This window comes from Notechis scutatus, chromosome 1 (assembly GCF_049901735.1).
Source record: "Notechis scutatus isolate UNSWTSFEM ecotype Mainland chromosome 1, rNotScu1.2, whole genome shotgun sequence".
Taxonomy (NCBI): domain Eukaryota; kingdom Metazoa; phylum Chordata; class Lepidosauria; order Squamata; family Elapidae; genus Notechis; species Notechis scutatus.
The window spans coordinates 63,390,355-63,409,049 of record NC_142009.1 but is presented as its reverse complement, the minus strand read 5'-3'; the positions used below and the strand labels follow the sequence as shown (position 1 = coordinate 63,409,049).

Genomic DNA, 18,695 nt, shown 5'->3' with positions numbered 1-18,695 from the left:
GGTTCCGAAGGGAAGAGCCCCGCAAGCGGATAGAAAGGCGGGGGCAGGACTGGGACGGAAAGTGAACGAGGCTCCCTACGAGGAGGAGGGGAGCGTTTCATAGGCCGCTCCGGTACGATTCGGGGAGGGTTTCCAATCAAGGTTGGATCCGGAGCCCTCTCGTAGCAAGAAGCAAGCTCTGCTTTGTTCCAAGGATGCCCACAAACGGTGGCAAGACGGCGGGCGAACCCAGCCCTTGAGCTGGAAAACAACGTCGCCCGCCCAGGTTTGAAAAGCCGACTCACTTCGCCAGAGGTTCAATCTTTTCAACCTACCTCTCTATACCTTCTAAATTCGTTTTGTTTTATATTTAGCATTTATGGTACCCGTGAATGTAAAGGCACTATTATTTGAGCTTCACTCGTGGGTTTTTTTCCCCCAGAGGAAATTGAAAGGCTATTGCTGTACAATACGATTCTCCGATTCTGCTTAGCCTGACTGTTGCTGGTTTTGTTCAGTACCTCCAGACCCTCGCCATAAGCATCCATTTCACCAGGACTGTAGGTGAATAATTGTATTTCTCCTGTAAACGCATGCTTGCGTCTTCAATGAGAATATCTGATTACTGTATTTTGTCTTCTGTCTCCCTTTTCTTTAAAAATTGCCTTTGATTTTCCAGGCATCAGGCATAGCCATCCTTTCCAAACTACAAGGAGGCCAAAATGACAGAACATAAATTAGGACATCACACTCTTTCCTACTTGCATGGCAACGCCACAGGGGGCCATGTAAAGGGCAGAGATGTATATCACATTTAATTATTTGCCCTCTCTTCTCACTGCAAATACCTATGGCTTCAGGTCTTCTTCACTTACTCCTGGCTTCTCATTATGTGTCCAAAATAAAGCTTCATTTTTAGGATACTTCCAGTGAGCAGGCTGTTTTTACTTCATGTTGCACTGAATAATTTGTTCCGTGCTATTTGTTCTCAAAACTTTTTCCAGCTCCACAGTTTGTCTTTCTGAAGCCTTTCTGATGATCTAGCTTTCACACCCATAGTTACAATTGAGAAAAGCACAGCCTTGACAATATGTATCTTTCTTGTCAGTGTAATTTTAAGATTTGATCTAGACTTGTTACAGTTTTGTTTTCCCCCCAAGTAACAAATGTCTCTTTATTTCAACGACTGCAAAGTCCAGGAAGATAAGATGTATTAACTTCCTCAACTTGTTCTTTAGCTTTCTGGGCTGATTTGGCATTGCCTGTGGACATAGTTTTTTCTAATACTGAGCAGCAATAATCCTTTAAACTCTCTTCTTTCACCTTTAATGACTTCCTCGTTTCCAGTTACCAGGTGTTAGGATCTAACATCTAACAAGGGCTGCTGTTGGAACATAGGGGAATTTAATATTTTCATTCCCACACTAAAAGTATTATTTAAGAGTGTAAGGCCTTGTTAGACAAATTACTGGTTGTGAATTCTCTTTCAGTTGAGTAAGCCAGATGACCAAGTTATGTTGGTCTGTTCAGGGGCAGCAGTTACTAGCTTGCTTATAGGCTTCTAACCCGACTGGCCTTAGTTAAGCCAGAATACAGAAGGCAGTGGTCCTGTCACAGGTCAGATTGTAGCAGGAGTGGGCAGTACCCGAACAGTTGGGAGTCACAACTCAGCCCTTGGTGTATTGTGGCCTCCGGAAGATTCGGGTGATGACCAAGAGCAGTACAAATAAATATAGCTGAAATATTTCATCATGATTTATGAACGTTATGGATGGGAATGAGAGAGGGAAACCTTTAAGAGATAAACTGCCATTGTTCCCATCATTACTTCCCCTTAATTCTAAAAAGAGTCCAAAATTGCACGATCAACATTCATCCATTTTGATGGTCCAATCTTGTCTGCTTGGCAGGCTACCAATGGGCAGCTGTTGGGTTATATAAGATCCATGGGGGGAGGCTCCCCCTCCTGTGAGGCAGAAGATTTTTCTTTTTATTCTGATCTTTCTTCTACACTATCTTCCCATCTGACTGAACAGTATTAGATACAGAAGCCGTGTGACTTGAATGTGTACCATGAACAAAAAGTATCACAGGAAAGACAGAAAATAAACCAAGTGTTAAATCAAAACCACGAGAATAAAAGCATTACTGAAGGTTTTCTTTTTCCCAGATTAAAAAACTATTCTGACAATATTTCATGATAAATGCAATGGATGCTTTTAACTATACACTTTAGGTAATTTTTGCACTATTTAATTTTATATTTAAGTATAAGAACATTTGCTACCTAAATCGATCCATCTTCAGATCACTGCCTAAGCTAATCAATTGTTGAAATTGATCAAAACTTTCTGTATCTTATAAATGGCATATAATACTTGCCCCCAGCTTTTTGGGCACCAGAGACCAGTTTCATGGAGAATGAACAGATTGGAGGGGGCTTGGTTTCGCATGCTGCCTGCATCCCACGGATGGGGCTTCACTTGTTTGCATGGCCAGGTTTCTGGCATGCTGCAGACCAGTGCCAGTACATGGACTGGGGGGTTGGGGACCCCTGGCAAATACTACCTAATAATGTAAATTAAACCATACAGGAAGAATTCATTGTAGGAAAGCTGGTTTCTAGCATCTATCAGCCTTCCCTGACTGCCATTATATGCATAATTAAATTTACACTGCATTATAATGGCCTAAGTCAGAACGAAACATGTGTGGGAACTCAGATCTTTACTTTGGTTGATTTCCCCAGCAGACACCTGCAGAAGAGCTATTGGGATTCATGGAAGAACATACACTGCTCAAAAAAATAAAGGGAACACAAAAATAAGACATCCTAGATCTGAATGAATGAAGTATTCTTATTAAATACTTTGTTCATTACATAGTTGAATGTGCTGACAACAAAATCACACAAAAATTATCAATGGAAATCAAATTTAGCAACCCATGGAGGTCTGGATTTGGAGTTACACTCAAAATTAAAGTGGAAAAAAAACACTAGACTGATCCAACTTTGATGTAATGCCCTTAAAACAAGTCAAAATGAGGCTCAGTAGTGTGTATGACCTCCATGTGCCTGTATGACTTCCCTACAATGCTCCTGATGAGGTGGCGGATGGTCTCCTGAGGGATCTCCTCCCACACCTGGACTAAAGCATCCCCCAACTCCTGGACAGTCTGTGGTGCAATGTGGCATTGGTGGATGGAGCGAGACTTGATGTCCCAGATGTGCTCAATTGGACTCAGGTCTGGGGAACGGGCGGGCCAGTCCATAGCATCAATGACTTCATCTTGCAGGAACTGCTGACACACTCCAGCCACATGAGGTCTAGCATTGTCATGAATTAGGAGGAACCCAGGGCCAACTGCACCAGCATATGGTCTCACAAGGGGTCTGAGGATCTCATCTCGGTACCTAATGGCAGTCAGGCTACCTCTGGCGAGCACATGGAGGGCTGTGCGTTCCCCTAAAGAAATGCCACCCCACACCATTACTGACTGACTGCCAAACCGGTCATGCTGGAGGATGTTGCAGGCAGCAGAATGTTCTCCACAGTGTCTTCAGACCCTGTCACATCTGTTACATGTGCTCTGTGTGAACTGCTTTCATCTGTGAAGAGCACAGGGCGCCAGTGGCGAATTTGCCAATCTTGGTGTTCTCTGGCAAATGCCAAACGTCCTGCTGTAAGCACAACCCCCACCTGTGGACGTTGGGCCCTCATACCACTGTCATGGAGTCTGTTTCTGACCGTTTGAGCAGCCACATGCACATTTGTGGCCCACTGGAGGTCATTTTGCAGGGCTCTGACAGTGCTCCTCCTGTCCCTCCTTGCACAAAGGCGGAGGTAGCAGTCCTGATCCTGGGTTGTTGCCCTCCTACGGCCTCCTCCACGTCTCCTGATGTACTGGCCTATCTCCTGGTAGCGCCTCCATGCTCTGGACACTACACTGACAGACACAGCAAACCTTCTTACCACAGCTCGCATTGATGTGCCATCCTGGATGAGCTGCACTACCTGAACCACTTGTGTGGGTTGTAGACTCCGTCTCATGCTACCACTAGAGTGAAAGCACCGCCAGCATTCAAAAGTGACCAAACCATCAGCCAGAAAGCATAGGAACTGAGAAGTGGTCTGTGGTCACCACCTGCAGAACCACTCCTTTATTGGGGATGTCTTGCTAACTGCCTATGCTTTCCACCTGTTGTCTATTCTATTTGCACAACAGCATGTGAAATTGATTGTCAATCAGTGTTGCTACCAAAGTGGACAGTTTGATTTCACAGAAGTGTGATTGACTTGGAGTTACATTGTGTTGTTTAAGTGTTCCCTTTATTTTTTTGAGCATTGTATTTTATTGTGGCTATGGCTTGACAAAAGAACTTTTCTGTTCTGACTGTTAAAGGGTGATGTGTGTCTCCTCTTCCAGAAAATGATGTCTGTAGGCATGTGAAAATGTGTGGGCTGTTTCTGATATAAGACATGGGCAATCTCTTGGGAGTCACAATGGAATCTAAATGTTTGCAGTGACATTCTACTAGTAGGTTTATGTGGAGGCTGAAAGAATTTCCCAAAATGAGTAGGTTATTATATATTCCACCTCCAGTTTGGTGCACAGGATGAAAGGTCACAGTCACCCAGAGTCAGATTTACACCAAAGATGTTCAAATGTAGTAGAGAGATTAACGTCTTTACCAAGTTAGTAAGATTTTTGAAATCTTGTTTTACTTTGGGATCTCTTATTATCATTAATTGGATACTACTATCATGTATTGTGGGTCATATCTTTCTAACAAATGTAAAACAACAAAAAATGCAGTGTAAAAGTGATTTATATGCCTAATAGGGCTGTGCAAAATATAGAGAAAATGTCCTGCAAAATGCATTGTTGTGAGTGAAGCATCCTACAAAGATCGTGTAGTCCAACTTTCCGCTTATGCAGGAAAATCAGTTAAATTATCAGTGAGAGGTGGCTATTAGCCTCCTCTTTAAAATATCCAGAGATGAAGACTCCACAGCTATTCCATTGTGGTACAAATTTTACTCTCATGAAGTTCTCTACATTTTAGTGAAATTTAGGTAGCTGCAGAACTCATTCCTTCTCTGCCTTGACTCTTTGAGTTTAGTTAGTCCCCTCAGCTATTTATCAGATGAACTAATGCTGTAAAGAAGATCATATGGAGAATATAAAAATATAAAAATCAGAATGAATTATTTATTTATTGATGCTTCTTCACCTTCAAAAAATGGTTTTTAAAAAGCTGAGTAAAAAAACTTCCAAATCACAACTGGCAAAATCCAGGTTTGCAGGATATAATTTGTTTTTAAGTTGGCCTCAGGAATCTACAAGCCAGAGCAGACATGCAAAATAAAGGCACAAGCAAGAAGACATTCATTAATGTATTTATTAAATCAATGTATACAACTGCCCTTCTTGCATATGGGATGCTGGGTAATAATACATTAAAATAATACAAAAAAATCGCCCCAATATCAACAAATCACAAGAAACCTCTACAGTGGTGACCAAGAGTCAACCTTATAAGACTTAACAACATAATAACACCTGATTTCACAGGCCATCTAACATTTCTGCCCTTCCTTGGAGCACATTAAGGTGTTCAATGCTTTGTGAAAGTCTGGCAGGGTTGGAGCCAATCTAATCTTGGCACAGGGTGGGGTGGAGGATATGGAGTTCAAAGGGCAGGTACTGTGTCAAAATGGCCTGCTTCCTGCACCCCATTTGGTGGCCTTGTTTAATTGAGAGGACTCAGTGCATGCTTTGACTTTCAGATCGTACAGGAAAGGTAGAAACAACCAGCGAAAGGGGAGGGGGTGTTCTGCAAATAGCCCTATCTATCCCGTACCATGAGTTATAACTTATTTGTAAATTAAGGAACACAAACTGTCCTGAATACATTTGTCCCTGCCTGGACAAATCCTTGCAGATTTCTTGCCAAGGTTTTCAAGGAGTGGTTTGCCATTACCTCTGTCTTAGAGTTGAAAGAAAGTGACCAGCTCAAGATTTGTACCCAAGGCTGGACTACAACATACAGTCTCCCAGGATCTAGCCCAATGCCTGAACTACTACACCAGCATTAGCTCTCTGTCAATCTATCACAAAATACCTAGACATTATCAGTGGGATTCAATCTATCTTTTGGGCATTCCTGAACATAATTTCGTTGGATCAGGCAAATAACTTACGCAGTGTATAAACTGTCATTTACTCTTAAATATTCAAATCTCAAAATTCACAGGGATGTTCATTTCTGTGAATATAAATTTACTCAATATAAGCACAAGCTGAACTGTTGCTTATCCAGAGAGCTGAACAATTAGCATTTACAGAGGAGCTGTCAGCCTTCAAGATCTTCCTCCTTTCCTTTGCTTCTTTCTGGCTGCCATGAGTAAGGGGGTGGTGGAAAGTGTTGAAAGTGTTAATAACTGATATTGTTTAAACTGGGGAGGGTTTCTCATTCCTGCTTGGCTTTCTCTTCTCTGCACAATTGCAAACCTTTATCTGAGTAAGCCAAGTTCAACTAATCATCACCACCTGGAGATATCCACATGCTGAACTTCACAACTTTTAATTGGAAGAACCGTTTGAACTATTGGGGGTGGGAACATTTCACTCCCTTGATATATGTGTAATGTACGTGCCTATTTCCCCAGATTCAGAATTTTCTCGTTGCTACCACTAACTTCCAGTAAAAGATATCTTTTCTCTAATTACAAGAGTCTTAAGTATTTCTTTCTTGGATTTTGAACGGAGCACCAGCTGACAGGAACCTAGATTTTATTTTCCTCAAACATTCTAATTTTGTTCTACTCATAGAAAGCTGCAGGGATCCATTGAGACAGCATAATATTTCAACTGAAGTGCATTTATAGCACAATTTTGCAACTTGTGGTTGGGAGACAAGCACAAGAGGAAGCTAGTATTACAATCAACCACAAGGTGGTAGCACATCTTAGATCTAAGCAACTTACAGAAACGTATTTGAAAAACAGTTTATTTCTGTTGCATATTTTCACCAGTTCAACTGACCCTGAAATTCATGGGGGGGGGGGAGGGGGCTTCTTCATGCACTGTGGCTTAAATCTCACTTGCACTTTTCCTTGCAATTCCAGCTGAAAGTTTTTTCCAGGTGAAGAATATATTACATGAAGAAAATGCATCCAGACCAACATATAAAAGCAGGAGATTTATTCATTTAAGAACCTTATTTTGTCAGTGAAAAACAAAAGCAAAAAAGAAAAAGAAACATTTTTTTTCTAGACCAACACATAAAAGCAAGATATTTATTTGTTCACTTTAAGAACTTTATTTTGGCAGTGAAAAACAAAAGGGAAAAAGAAAAAAAAACAACTGGAAAAGAAAGTAAGAAGCAAGGATCTCAAGTTAGAAAAAGATATAAAAATCAAGGACCACTTTGACAGAAAATATTTTGCAAAACTGCCATTTCTTCTTGGAAGTAGTTTCTTCTCTGGAAAACAGAGGAAAACAAAAAAGGAAAACCCAAAGCCTCTCCCTGGGACATCCCAGTTCATTGCGCCATTTAGGATTTGCCACAGTTACTGACAGCCACTCCCAAGCAGCAAACAGTAGGAGGGAGGGAACTGGGAATTTCCCTGCTCCAGATTAAAGTTTATATATGAGAAACTCTTATCTCCTTGATTTGATGACCCCAGTGATTTTCTCACTAAACGCACAATCTACCGTAAGTAAAGTAAGTGTTATCAGATTGGAGACTACAATCAGCAAAGGCAGTGCTGTCTCCCAACAAATGCTTAGATCTGACAGGTCACTTCCAATCCTTTCCAATCCACAGGGGTTTCTGCAGTCCTTTCATGATAGTGATACCTAAAATGCAGAAGAAATCTTAAGCATCCATGGATTGATGCTAGCTTATCCAGTCATAAACTGAACACAATTAAATGCTAAGCTTAAGAATGTGGGAAACAAATTCTGATTTATGATAATCCTTTTCCCATCAATTAAAACTGGAAAAACATGGCCAAATTAACATCTCTTTTGCAGCTTATGTTCAAAAGAAACGAGGAGATATATGGGCTAAGGAAGGGTGGCAGACCCCCTCTTACTCAATAAGTTTAACTATAGACTCAGTCCCAAAGTTGCAAGGCATAAAGGTACCTAAGTAAAAATCTAAGAAGTTGGCACTTCCCTTTAAAATTGAGTAGAACAGAAACTGACCTTTGCTCTCACCCCGAGAACATCAATTATTCCAAGGCAAAAGTGATTAAGGCTATTTGTCCCCATGAGCCTAGTCTTCATGTTTTGTTCAGTCCCAGAAGCTGGAACAACACAACTTTCTGGTCCTGACAACTCTGGCCTGCCTTCATGGGAGGCAAAATCAGAGTTAAAGGGAGATGTGGAGCAATCTGGTGTCTAGACACTGCAACTAGGAGCCTGAGCAACAGTGGAGGCTGAATTAGCTAGAGAAGAAAGCAGGTTGGGCCAAGGAGTAGAAAAATTGCATTTTGCTCAGAAAAGAACACCTTCAAAAGAAATTATTTTGGTTGACACAAAGACAGAGAGCTCCTGACATGTTTCATCATAGTCTAGGCAGCAGAACAAAAGGAAAAAGAGTGAAATCTAAAATATCTATTCAAATACAGTCTGGAACACAATTCTTAAGGAGTTTCTCCAAATTTAGATAAACCAGGGAAAGCAAGCATTGGCTCAGTCTATTCACACCTGTGTCCTTTCAAAGAGGCAACATTTCCACATTCTCATTCAGGATTTAAGGTCAACATACAAAGCAGTTTTCCTTTCTCACACTGGCTCTATAGTCTCAAAAAAACAGTGGCTGTGGTTGTCCCAAGGCTCACATTACAACAAATTTCATTGGTGGCCAGCTGTGGTCACTGTCAGCCTCAAGCAGCAATGATATATCCTTCACAAGGTTAACTTTCCCATTTGGATGTTAGGATGTTCGGCTGGAGCACATCACAGGCTTTCCGGAGATCTTCAAGTCATCAAAACGCAAAAGTGTAAGGATCTGACAACAAAAAGGAAATAATGATACAGTGACCTATCAAGAAGGTTGTGTACAAAAAAACCCTAGTATTGCCACTTTATCATGGAGAAAACCCATCCTTATGGTTGCTAAGAGTCAACATTGACTCGATAATGTGGCGGTGTGTAATTATTACTTCAATGAGTGACAGAAACACAAAGCGCAAACAGTTTGCAAAGATTGCCAGCTATCTAGTGTGGTCAGAAAGAGCAATATACTCTATGCTTAAACCCTTCTACCCATTATGCGAGAAGATATTTTGTGATATTTTTCCTATGAAGAGCAGGATATTCAGTTAATTTACTATATATGATCCCTTTTTATGTGTTTTGGGGACTAACATGTTCATGGAAGAAAATGTCTCTCAACAAATTGCCTATGTGAACACCCCAAGCTTTTCCAAACAAGGCTAGATTCATCACTATAAGTACTCAGGTAGTCCTCAACTTATGGCCACAACATAGCCTGAAAAATGTGTTGTTAATTTGGGGCAGTTATTAAGTGAGACATGTGACTAGGACACTAGTTTGAACTCTATCCTAATATATAAAAATATTCTACTTTTTTAGATATTTTTTCATAATAATCAAGCAACTTCCTCCACATCAAGACCATGAGTTTTATTATACAAAGAAAGAATAACATTGTTCTAAGATGTCAGGAACATCAAATATTATGCATTGATATTTTTTCTTTCCGAAAGGAAACTAAGCTTTAATGTTTTATTTCCCTTAACTACCTAGGAGGTGAGGTAAGTCAGGTAATATGATGACAAATAGCTAAAGGTCACCATTGGAAGGAATCCAGCTCTCTGACATGCAATGCAGAAGTCTATCCATTCTATCATAGAAGACACCAGAATGGTGCTGGTCTCTGCATTGGTTGGAATTCACAGCAGGAATCTGCATATGTAGCTAAGGGAGCCCAATGGCCTTTGATTTCCATTTCTATCAATTGCCTATATATTAATAATGAAGACAAACCCTATTCAGTTTCAGAGTAAAATCAGGTACTCATTTTGCCCTACATGGAGCTCTGGTTTGTTTAGATCCTTATCTGCCTGGTGTAGGAAAGACATCAGTTATCATCCTGATACATTGCAGCATAATTGATGGAAGTCAATTATGCTGCAATAGGGGGCGTGCATAAGCGCACCAACGTGCCTACCGTCCCTGTCCTATTGTTTCTCTTATTCTTTTATTTTTCTTATATGTACCCATTTCATGTATTCACAACTATGTATACACTTATACTTATTATCTTGTAAACAATTGGCAAATCAAATAAATAAATAAATAAATAAAGTCTGCCTATCCTGCCTTATGTAGCTGCTTGGAATTAAAAGATGTTGCAGTGATGCCAAGGCATTAGCAACCCCAAGGCAGACTAGCCAGTTTAGCAGCTCCTCCCTGCACGTAGCCTGTAAGATTAAGATCAGATGGATGTGAACTGCAATTTGGCAAATCAAAGTTACAAAGAGCATCATGGAAACGGAGACAAGTGCAGTTGCCAGAACCCCCAATCCTTGCGTTTTTGCTGAGCATCATGTGCTAAAACTTACGAATTACACAATACAACTTGTATCTCTATCTTACTTTGAGATCGGGAGTAGGCAACCTACAGCTAATTAGCTTCCCAGCACCCTGGGAGTGTGCAGAGGAAATTCAGGGGCAAAATGGCCACATTCTAAAAGTGAGAGGTTTCACAATTAACAATGGGACTGAGAACCTTCTAAGAAGAACACTGCTTCAATTTCCTTTCTGAAAACCATTCAAATCCAAGTCAAAATTTACAATTTTTTAATCTATTTTTTGGCCTTGGGGTTGGTGTTTAGTGTGTGGGAATGGAAAGCCTCTCAGAGTTAGGTGGCGCTAGCCCCTGCTTTTAAACCCTTTAGTTTCCAAATTACATTCTAAAAAAATGACCAGTTCCCTTTCCAAATTTTAACATCCCTTTCAATAGGCTAAGTATTTAAATACTCCATTTCGTGTTGCCACCGGATGGCTTCTTGCCTACTGGAAAATGGATAGCCAGCTTCCAGACTCTCATAATGATGCCAACCCTTATTCAGATTACTTCGCTCTTGCCTCGAGAGCCTGATCTATTGCAAGACATTCCAGAAAAATTCTCACATCATCATTGCCATCTGCCAGATCTTGAGCTGTCTCATTTTCCATATTCCGCAATAAGGTATCTGCTCCCGAATGGCAGAGGATTGCAGCAATGGCAGCATTGTTCCTGCCCACAGCCAGGTGCAGTGGGGTGCAGCCATTGTACATCTGCGAATCCACCTGGGCTCCCAATCGCAGGAGGTGCCTCACAGCCATCTCATCATGATTCTCCACTGCCAGATGTAGGGGTGTTTTTCCACTTGTGCCATCCTGAGGGAGCAAGAGACAGAGTCAGTTATTTCACGAGATCGAATGAGCAAAATTCCATAGAACGTACCTCTCTGGGTAGATACAGTAGGAAACCTAGATTTCCTACTGCAAAAGCCTGCCTGAGTGAAAAAGACCACAGTGAAAGCCAGTTCCAAATAAAAATAAGAGAAAGAGAAAGTTCCTTTCTGGGCCATGATGTACCTGAGATTCAAGCCGATTGCTCAAACCTAGAAGAGCCTAGGATAGGGATCAGGGGTGGGATTCAAAATTTTAACAACTGGTTCTATGGGCGTGGCTTAGGTGGTGGGCGTGGCTTGGTGGTCATGTGACTGGGTGGACATGGCTTGGTGGTCATGTGACTGGCTGGGTGTGGCCAACTCAACATCACTCACATCGAGGCACGCATCTTCTCACCTGGCCTCTCATGACTGTGGTGATGCTGCAACAGTCGTAGGTGTGAAAAATGGTCATAAGTCACTTTTTCAGTGCCACTGTAATTTGGATGGTCACTCCACACAACCAAAGTACCAGCAAAGGAGTGGAAAAAAACTCCAGAGACGTTCCTGAGACAGGAAGTCTAGTCCTGCCAAGAATGTAATAAGGGTTAATGGAGAGGCAGTTTCTGTAAGCAACACCAGAATGTTTCCTTCCTGCCTTCCTTACAGGATTAGGCCAGTAATTGCTTCTAACAACCGGTTCTCCGAACTGCTTAGAATGTTAACAACCGGTTCTAGCGAATAGGTGCGAACTGGTAGAATCCCACCCCTGATAGGGATCACACAGGCATAGCAGTTCCTAACTCCGAGTCTGAGCATTCTCTTCCTGAAGATGCAAAAACTGAACTAGGAGCTCAGAAGTAATCATAGAGAAAATTGTAACAAATAATGGAATATGTTTATTAAATATATTGAAATATTTTAAATATACTGAAATAAATGAAATGATATAGGAGGAGAGCTGAAATGGAAATCGGAGTTTAGGAGTAAATGAGTGGATTAATATGTCCTTTTTTCTGAAATTGTAAATAAACCTTATGAAATTAAAAAGGGGAAACCATGCAGAATCTGATTTATATATGTTATGTAGTTTTAAAAGGGATTATTAATTTTAATGTTTTAGGTAATAAAATGTTAATCATTTAATGGGATTTAAAAGGGGAGATAATTAATGAATATTTAACTTAGAGGTGGCACACTTAAACTGATATTTTAGGGGGGAAACCAATTTATAGGAGTGTTATTAATCAGAATTTAAGAGGAATATACAAATGTGACAGTTAAAAGTACTAAAGTATAATAATTATGAAGTTAATATATGTGAATTAAATAATGAGATAAGCATTTGGAATAATATAATAAAATAGAAAATGTATAAAAGCATTGTTAAGCTAAGAAATTGAATACAAAAATTGAATATGTAATTATGGTCATATTTGTATGTATATGTGAAACCTGTAATCATGCTGTTCACTAAAAAGAGATGTTAAAATGTGGAAAACTGAATAAAACTTGTTTTTAAAAAAATAAGTAATCGGGGTTGTATATAAATTCTGAAATGGTCGTGACTCCTTGGAATTGATATTGATTCCTGGGAACTACAATCATGTGGATCTCATTTGGTTAGCAGCAATGCAGAACTGATTTTTTAAAAAATTGCTTTATTCCAGGATGTTTCTTTTGTTGTTGTTGATTTGTTTGTTTGTTTCCCAGTCATTTCCACAGCCAGCCAACCTCCCATCCTGGTCTGACCCTGTTTAGCTTTCTAAAATCAATCTTCTGTTGATGGTACATAATCACTAACTAAATCCAAATTTCATTCTAAAGGTTTTATCCTATAAGTTTAAAAGTTATCCTGTTTCATTTGCACAAAGGAAAAAAAAAGAGAAGATGGGCAAAGTGACTGCTCATTTTTTTCCCTTTTGTTCAGTTGTGTCCAATTCGCAGAGTCCCCTGGATAAGTTCCTGAAATTTAACTGACAAGGAATTTCAAAAATGGTTTGCCATTGCCTCCTTCCCAGGGCTGAGAGAAAGTGACTAAAAACTCATGGTTTCCTCCTAGTTTCTTAGCCTGATACCTTAACCACCATATCAAACTGGCTCTCACGTAGCTAAGTTAGCTTTCCTGTATCCCCTCTACCCCGCTTTTGGAAATTTTGGAGTAGCGCTCCCTATATTTTTAGCATTAGACTCAGCCATTCCAATACTGTCAAGCACCTGGGAAATCCGGAGATTCAGGCAGTTCAAATGAATATAAAGATTTATTGCAAGCTTAAATTATCTACAAGAATCCAATCAACTAATAGTTCAGGGAAACGAGTAGAAAATAAGAAAGGCATTCAGGTGGGCTGGACTTAGATCGCTTGGGGGTACATAGGGACTCGTGACCTATGACACGTTTGACATGTCAGGTTCAACCCTGTCATCTCCTACATCTACTGTGTATAAAGTCAGTTTTTATATTCTGCAGCATTCCAAATTTTCTGCTCAGTAAGAAATTTTTTCAGAATTGACATACAGTATATCAGAGCTGTTAGATCTCTCTAACTTACCTGTACATTAATGTCAGCTCCATTCTGCACCAGCAATGCCATCAGTTGAAGGTTTCCTTTCAAGGTGCTGATGTGAAGACATGTTAAGCCTAGAGGGAGAAAAATAAAACCCCAATAGCTCATGAAATCTTCTTACAAGTGAAGCATTTAAGTTCTGACTTTTAACACTCATCAGATCCAATGGGATCACTCCACACTCTTGTTTACCTTGCCAATTCTGGAGCTGCAGATCTTGTAGAGTTTTTCTAGTCTTCATCTCAGAGATTGGTTTCTTCAGAGGCAGCAACAGCTCAACACATTCCAGACTCTGCTGTTCACAGGCCAAGTGCAGAGCAGTATTTCCATTGCGGTCCTGCAGTGCCGTGTTCACCCCTTTCAGAATTAATGCTTTCACCACTTCGAATTGCTCCAAATACACAGACAAGTGAAGTGGAGTCTGCAAATAGCAAAAAAAAAAAAAAAGGAATGTAGGCTGGAGTGGAGTGGAGAGGCAAGGCAGGTATGCAAATAAATCTAACAAACAAACTTGGATTCACTTGGATTTTAACTGCCTCACAAGAAATATGAAATTCAGCAGTGATGCATCCTGAAAATAAGGAAGGAGAGCAAGTGGACAATGCCTAGGCCAGAGATGTCAAACTCCCAGCCCATGGGCCGGATGTGTCAAATGCTGGCCACACCCACACCTGGTTTAGCGAAGGAGGCTATGTCATGCTGCCATGACAACATGAGTTTGACACCCCTGGCCTATACAATCCTCTAGATCTAAATCCTCTAAATCCTTAATAGATTATCTAGTGATTAGAAAAAGTCCATGCTCATAATTTCTTTATTCCTTCCTGTGACTAGCAAAAGACAGAAAAATCTATTCAGAATAAGACTCTTTTAAATATCCAAATAAGCTGATAGATTTAAACAAAATCACAACAACAACAATTATCTACTGTAATATAAGGAAAAGAAAGACACTGGTGATCAAGATTAAGTGTCAGGGATCTAAAGCAGAATTTCTTTATCATTTTTGGTTCTGTTTTCATGTGAAATTATTCTACACTGATATGCTATGTAATTGTCAACAGAGAAATTACCAGACACCTGAGATTTGTAAAGTTATTTTTATGCTATTTAAAGAAACTCAGAATCTCTATATTTATAATGTATACTCAGATTATTTAATAGTTGCTAAAATAAATATACTTGTATAATACTAGAAATCAATATAAGCAATTCATAGAGGGATTAATGAAGGAAATGAGATTTAGCACTGGTTTTACAATTTATTTATTTATCCAGTGGTCAGTGGCCCAGTGGTCAGCGTCGCTCAGATAATAATGATCATTTAAAACAAACGGGTTATTAACTAAGAAATCATAAAATTCCGATTATGACACAGCCACATGTTTTTGCTACTTTAGATATTCAATTTTAAGAAGAAAAATGAGGCAAAAAATAAGGAGCTAGTGCCAGCTTAGATAATATAGTTTAAATAATTTGGAGTATCCTAGTGAAAACATTTATTAATTGGTTTAAATTTCAGAAGGTACACAATCCTTGAGGAAAATGAAGGGCCTATACAAACTTTCAATTCTGTCTTACATTGGTGTTTATGGGGGAAGGGGTATTGTTATACACTTTACTGATGCAGATGAATCCGTATATTTTGTTAATTGGTTGATTATGTGCCGTCAATACTTTTTTTTTTGAGTCCTATAAACCAGTATTCTCATCCCAATACTTATCTGGATTTTTAATTAGATTTGACTTTTGATCCTGTAGTCATGCTTGAAGATACACAAGTTGTTGTGTTGTTTATTTATTTACTTATTTTCACCCCACCCCCCAATGATTTTGGGTGGCTTACAATTAAAAAAAATATGCTACACTCAAAATACTAAAAACATTTTAAAACAATCGAAACAATGTTTTTGTATGTGAAGGAGATCATTAGCTTCTTGGCATAAGAAATAATACAACAAAATTTCCAAGAATGTTACAGTGAAGCAGAATAGATCTTTCTGTTTAAATTGCTTTTAGGGTATAGACAAAAATATTTAATTATCATCAAGAGCACTTTAACTTTAGATTATTACCACACTGTAACTTGCTCTCCTCCAGTTAGAATAGCAGAAACCCTGATCCTTCTTTACGTCTCTTACCACCTACTTGGAACAAATCATTCTGGAATTCCAAAACCTCCACAGGCACTTGGGCAATGCAGCAGAATGCGATAGATGGCATACAGTGGATGATTGCCAGGTGCAGTAACCTGAGAGGGAAAAAGATTAGTTATGCCAACCTGTAAAAATAAAGAATGACTTCCCTTCAAGCAAAGAAAACATTCCTATGTAGCAAAGCCACAGTTACTGTTTATGCTTAGCTCTTAGACTTGCTTATTGGAAAACTGAGTCAGACTTATGCATCTGTAGCATAACAATTTCCATGTTACACCATTTCACAAGCCAAGATATAATTTACACAGCAAAGAAATTTACTATTTTTTCTGGTGAGCACTAAGAAGAAGAGACACCTCTAAATGCATATTATTAATCCATCAAAAAGTGAGGCACGCATTCTCAACAATTGTTCCACCAACTTAATTGAAATTGCCATAAAGTAAATACAGGGCTATCAATATTCAAACCTAAAATGCAAGCCAAATATATATTGTTTTTAAAATGCAAGCCAAATATTTTGCTTTTAAAGCACACAAAGATAAAGAAGGCGGGTTGGGCGAGAACCTCCTGATTCAAAGATAGGCAGCAAAATTAAGTAATGCCATGCAGCTAGGTTCCCTTATGTTCTTTCAACTAAATATCAATCAGTCTGATCTAAAAGAGAATTTCATTTCGAAGGAGGAATTTTTTTTAGTGAAAGTTCCATCACTGAAGATTGGTATTCTTGCACTGATGGAGTAACAGCATGGCTAAGGGGTATTTTTAAATTTCCGATTTTTCACAATAAATCGTCTTTAACGGTGATCTGTAGCTTTTCTGATTACTGTTTAGTAATTACATTTTAACAGAAAAATATCACGATGAATGGTCTTTTCTTCAGATTGGGAAGCAGCCAACCAGGAAACATCAGAGTAAGGAAAGAGGTGTAATAGAAACCGGTGCAGGTGGGCCAATGCTGCAGAGACAGGGCGATTTCCTATGTACTATTCCAAGCCCCTTCCCCCCCCCCACCTCTTGGTGCAGACAGACCAATGGAGGTAAAAAATGGAGCATTTCCATTGGCCCTTCTCCCCCCCCCCCCCCAGCCTCCTTTTGCCAGCATGTGCCAGACAGGCTCAGCAGGCAGTCGCAATCTTTAGATGGGCTTTTATTTTGTCATCCCAAGAGGTGGGGGAAGGGGCTCACAATGGTATGTAGGAAATCACTGTCTCGGCAGCATCCATTGTTTGCCAGTGGGCAGGCAATGAGGCGGCGGCAGTGCAGGCAAGCAGGCTGGGTCGCAGGCACCACATGGGAGGCAGCAGGGAAGGCAAGCAGACTGGGCCACTGGGACCGTGGGGAAGACAGGCAAGCAGGCTGGGCCGCAGGCACCTCGTGGGAAGCAGCGGGGAAGGCAGGCAAGCAGGCTGGGCCACAGGGCCACGTGGGAGGAAGCTGGGCGAGAAGCAAATAAAGATCACCAGGCAGAGATCAACTGAGCTGCGTGGTTGAGGCAAGTGAGGGAACCAGAGAGCTATGCTGCAGGCATGACTCTAGGCAAGAGGCCCAGGTGAGCAAGTTGAGATAAGGAGTGACTGGAAGGGGCTGGCAGGGTGGGCGGGGCAAGCCATTGCTGCGATGAGCCAGTCTCCAAACTGTGCAAAAATTTAACAATCGGTTCGCGTGAACTGGTCCGAACCAGCTGAATATCACCTCTGGTACAGAGTGTCCCTAGATATAGATGCTTCATTTTGTTATCTAGAGATTGCATTTCAGAACGAAAGCTGGCTAGTGTGCTCCTCTAAACTGGCTTCCCCACCTTCTTATATCGTAGAGAGACTTCTTGGGCTTCCCTGGAAGCAGGCACCATTTTGGAATAGACTAATTATTAGACTAATTAGACCAATCCTTTATGGGGGATTGAGCAGGATGTGTGGAACCCAGCAGGGCAAGAAAGCATATTGTAATTGTGTGATTTAAGTGCAAATATATACATATACCCACATAAAAACAACTTTGATTTATATATATATTTATATATATATATATTTATATATTTATATATATATATATATATATATATATATATATATATATATATATATATATATATATATATATATTATTTATATATTATATATATTTATATATATATATATATATATATATATATATATATATATATATATATATATATATATATATATATATATATATATATATAATTTTCATTTTATATACATACTTTACCATTTAAAGCCAATTTAGTTAATTTTCTTAGCTTATAACAATAGTCATTATAATAATTGTAGATATTAAATGCTAATATCCTTTTTTTAAACATGCTTTTCCAATATTTAACATGCAACTGAACTCATGAAAATTCAGTTGAATCCTGTATATACAATATGTAACCCCAGCCACAATTTGAGAAAGTTGCTATTAAAAGAATAAAAAACACAAACACCTGCAGATAGATATTTGAATAAGAAAATGAAAAGCAAATAGGGATGCACATTGTACAAGACTTGTACAAGATTCAGAAGAACCTACTATGGCTAATAAATCTATGCGGTATCTAATATTTTTAG

At 39.5% G+C, this 18,695-nt stretch overlaps 1 protein-coding gene across 1 annotated transcript in view; it reads right to left on the bottom strand.

The window, feature by feature from the left end:
• Positions 1-5,369: 5,369 nt before the first annotated feature.
• Positions 5,370-18,695, bottom strand: part of NFKBIE (NFKB inhibitor epsilon) — a 35,874-nt gene continuing 22,548 nt past the window's right edge. Inside the window, exons 2-6 of the mRNA XM_026681286.2 lie at positions 16,115-16,217; positions 14,159-14,387; positions 13,952-14,040; positions 11,155-11,403; positions 5,370-9,004 (exon numbers count right to left, since the gene is read on the bottom strand). Coding sequence (XP_026537071.2) covers positions 8,930-9,004; positions 11,155-11,403; positions 13,952-14,040; positions 14,159-14,387; positions 16,115-16,217 — 745 coding nt within the window. The 3' untranslated portion in view covers positions 5,370-8,929. The remainder of the gene's footprint in view (positions 9,005-11,154; positions 11,404-13,951; positions 14,041-14,158; positions 14,388-16,114; positions 16,218-18,695) is intronic.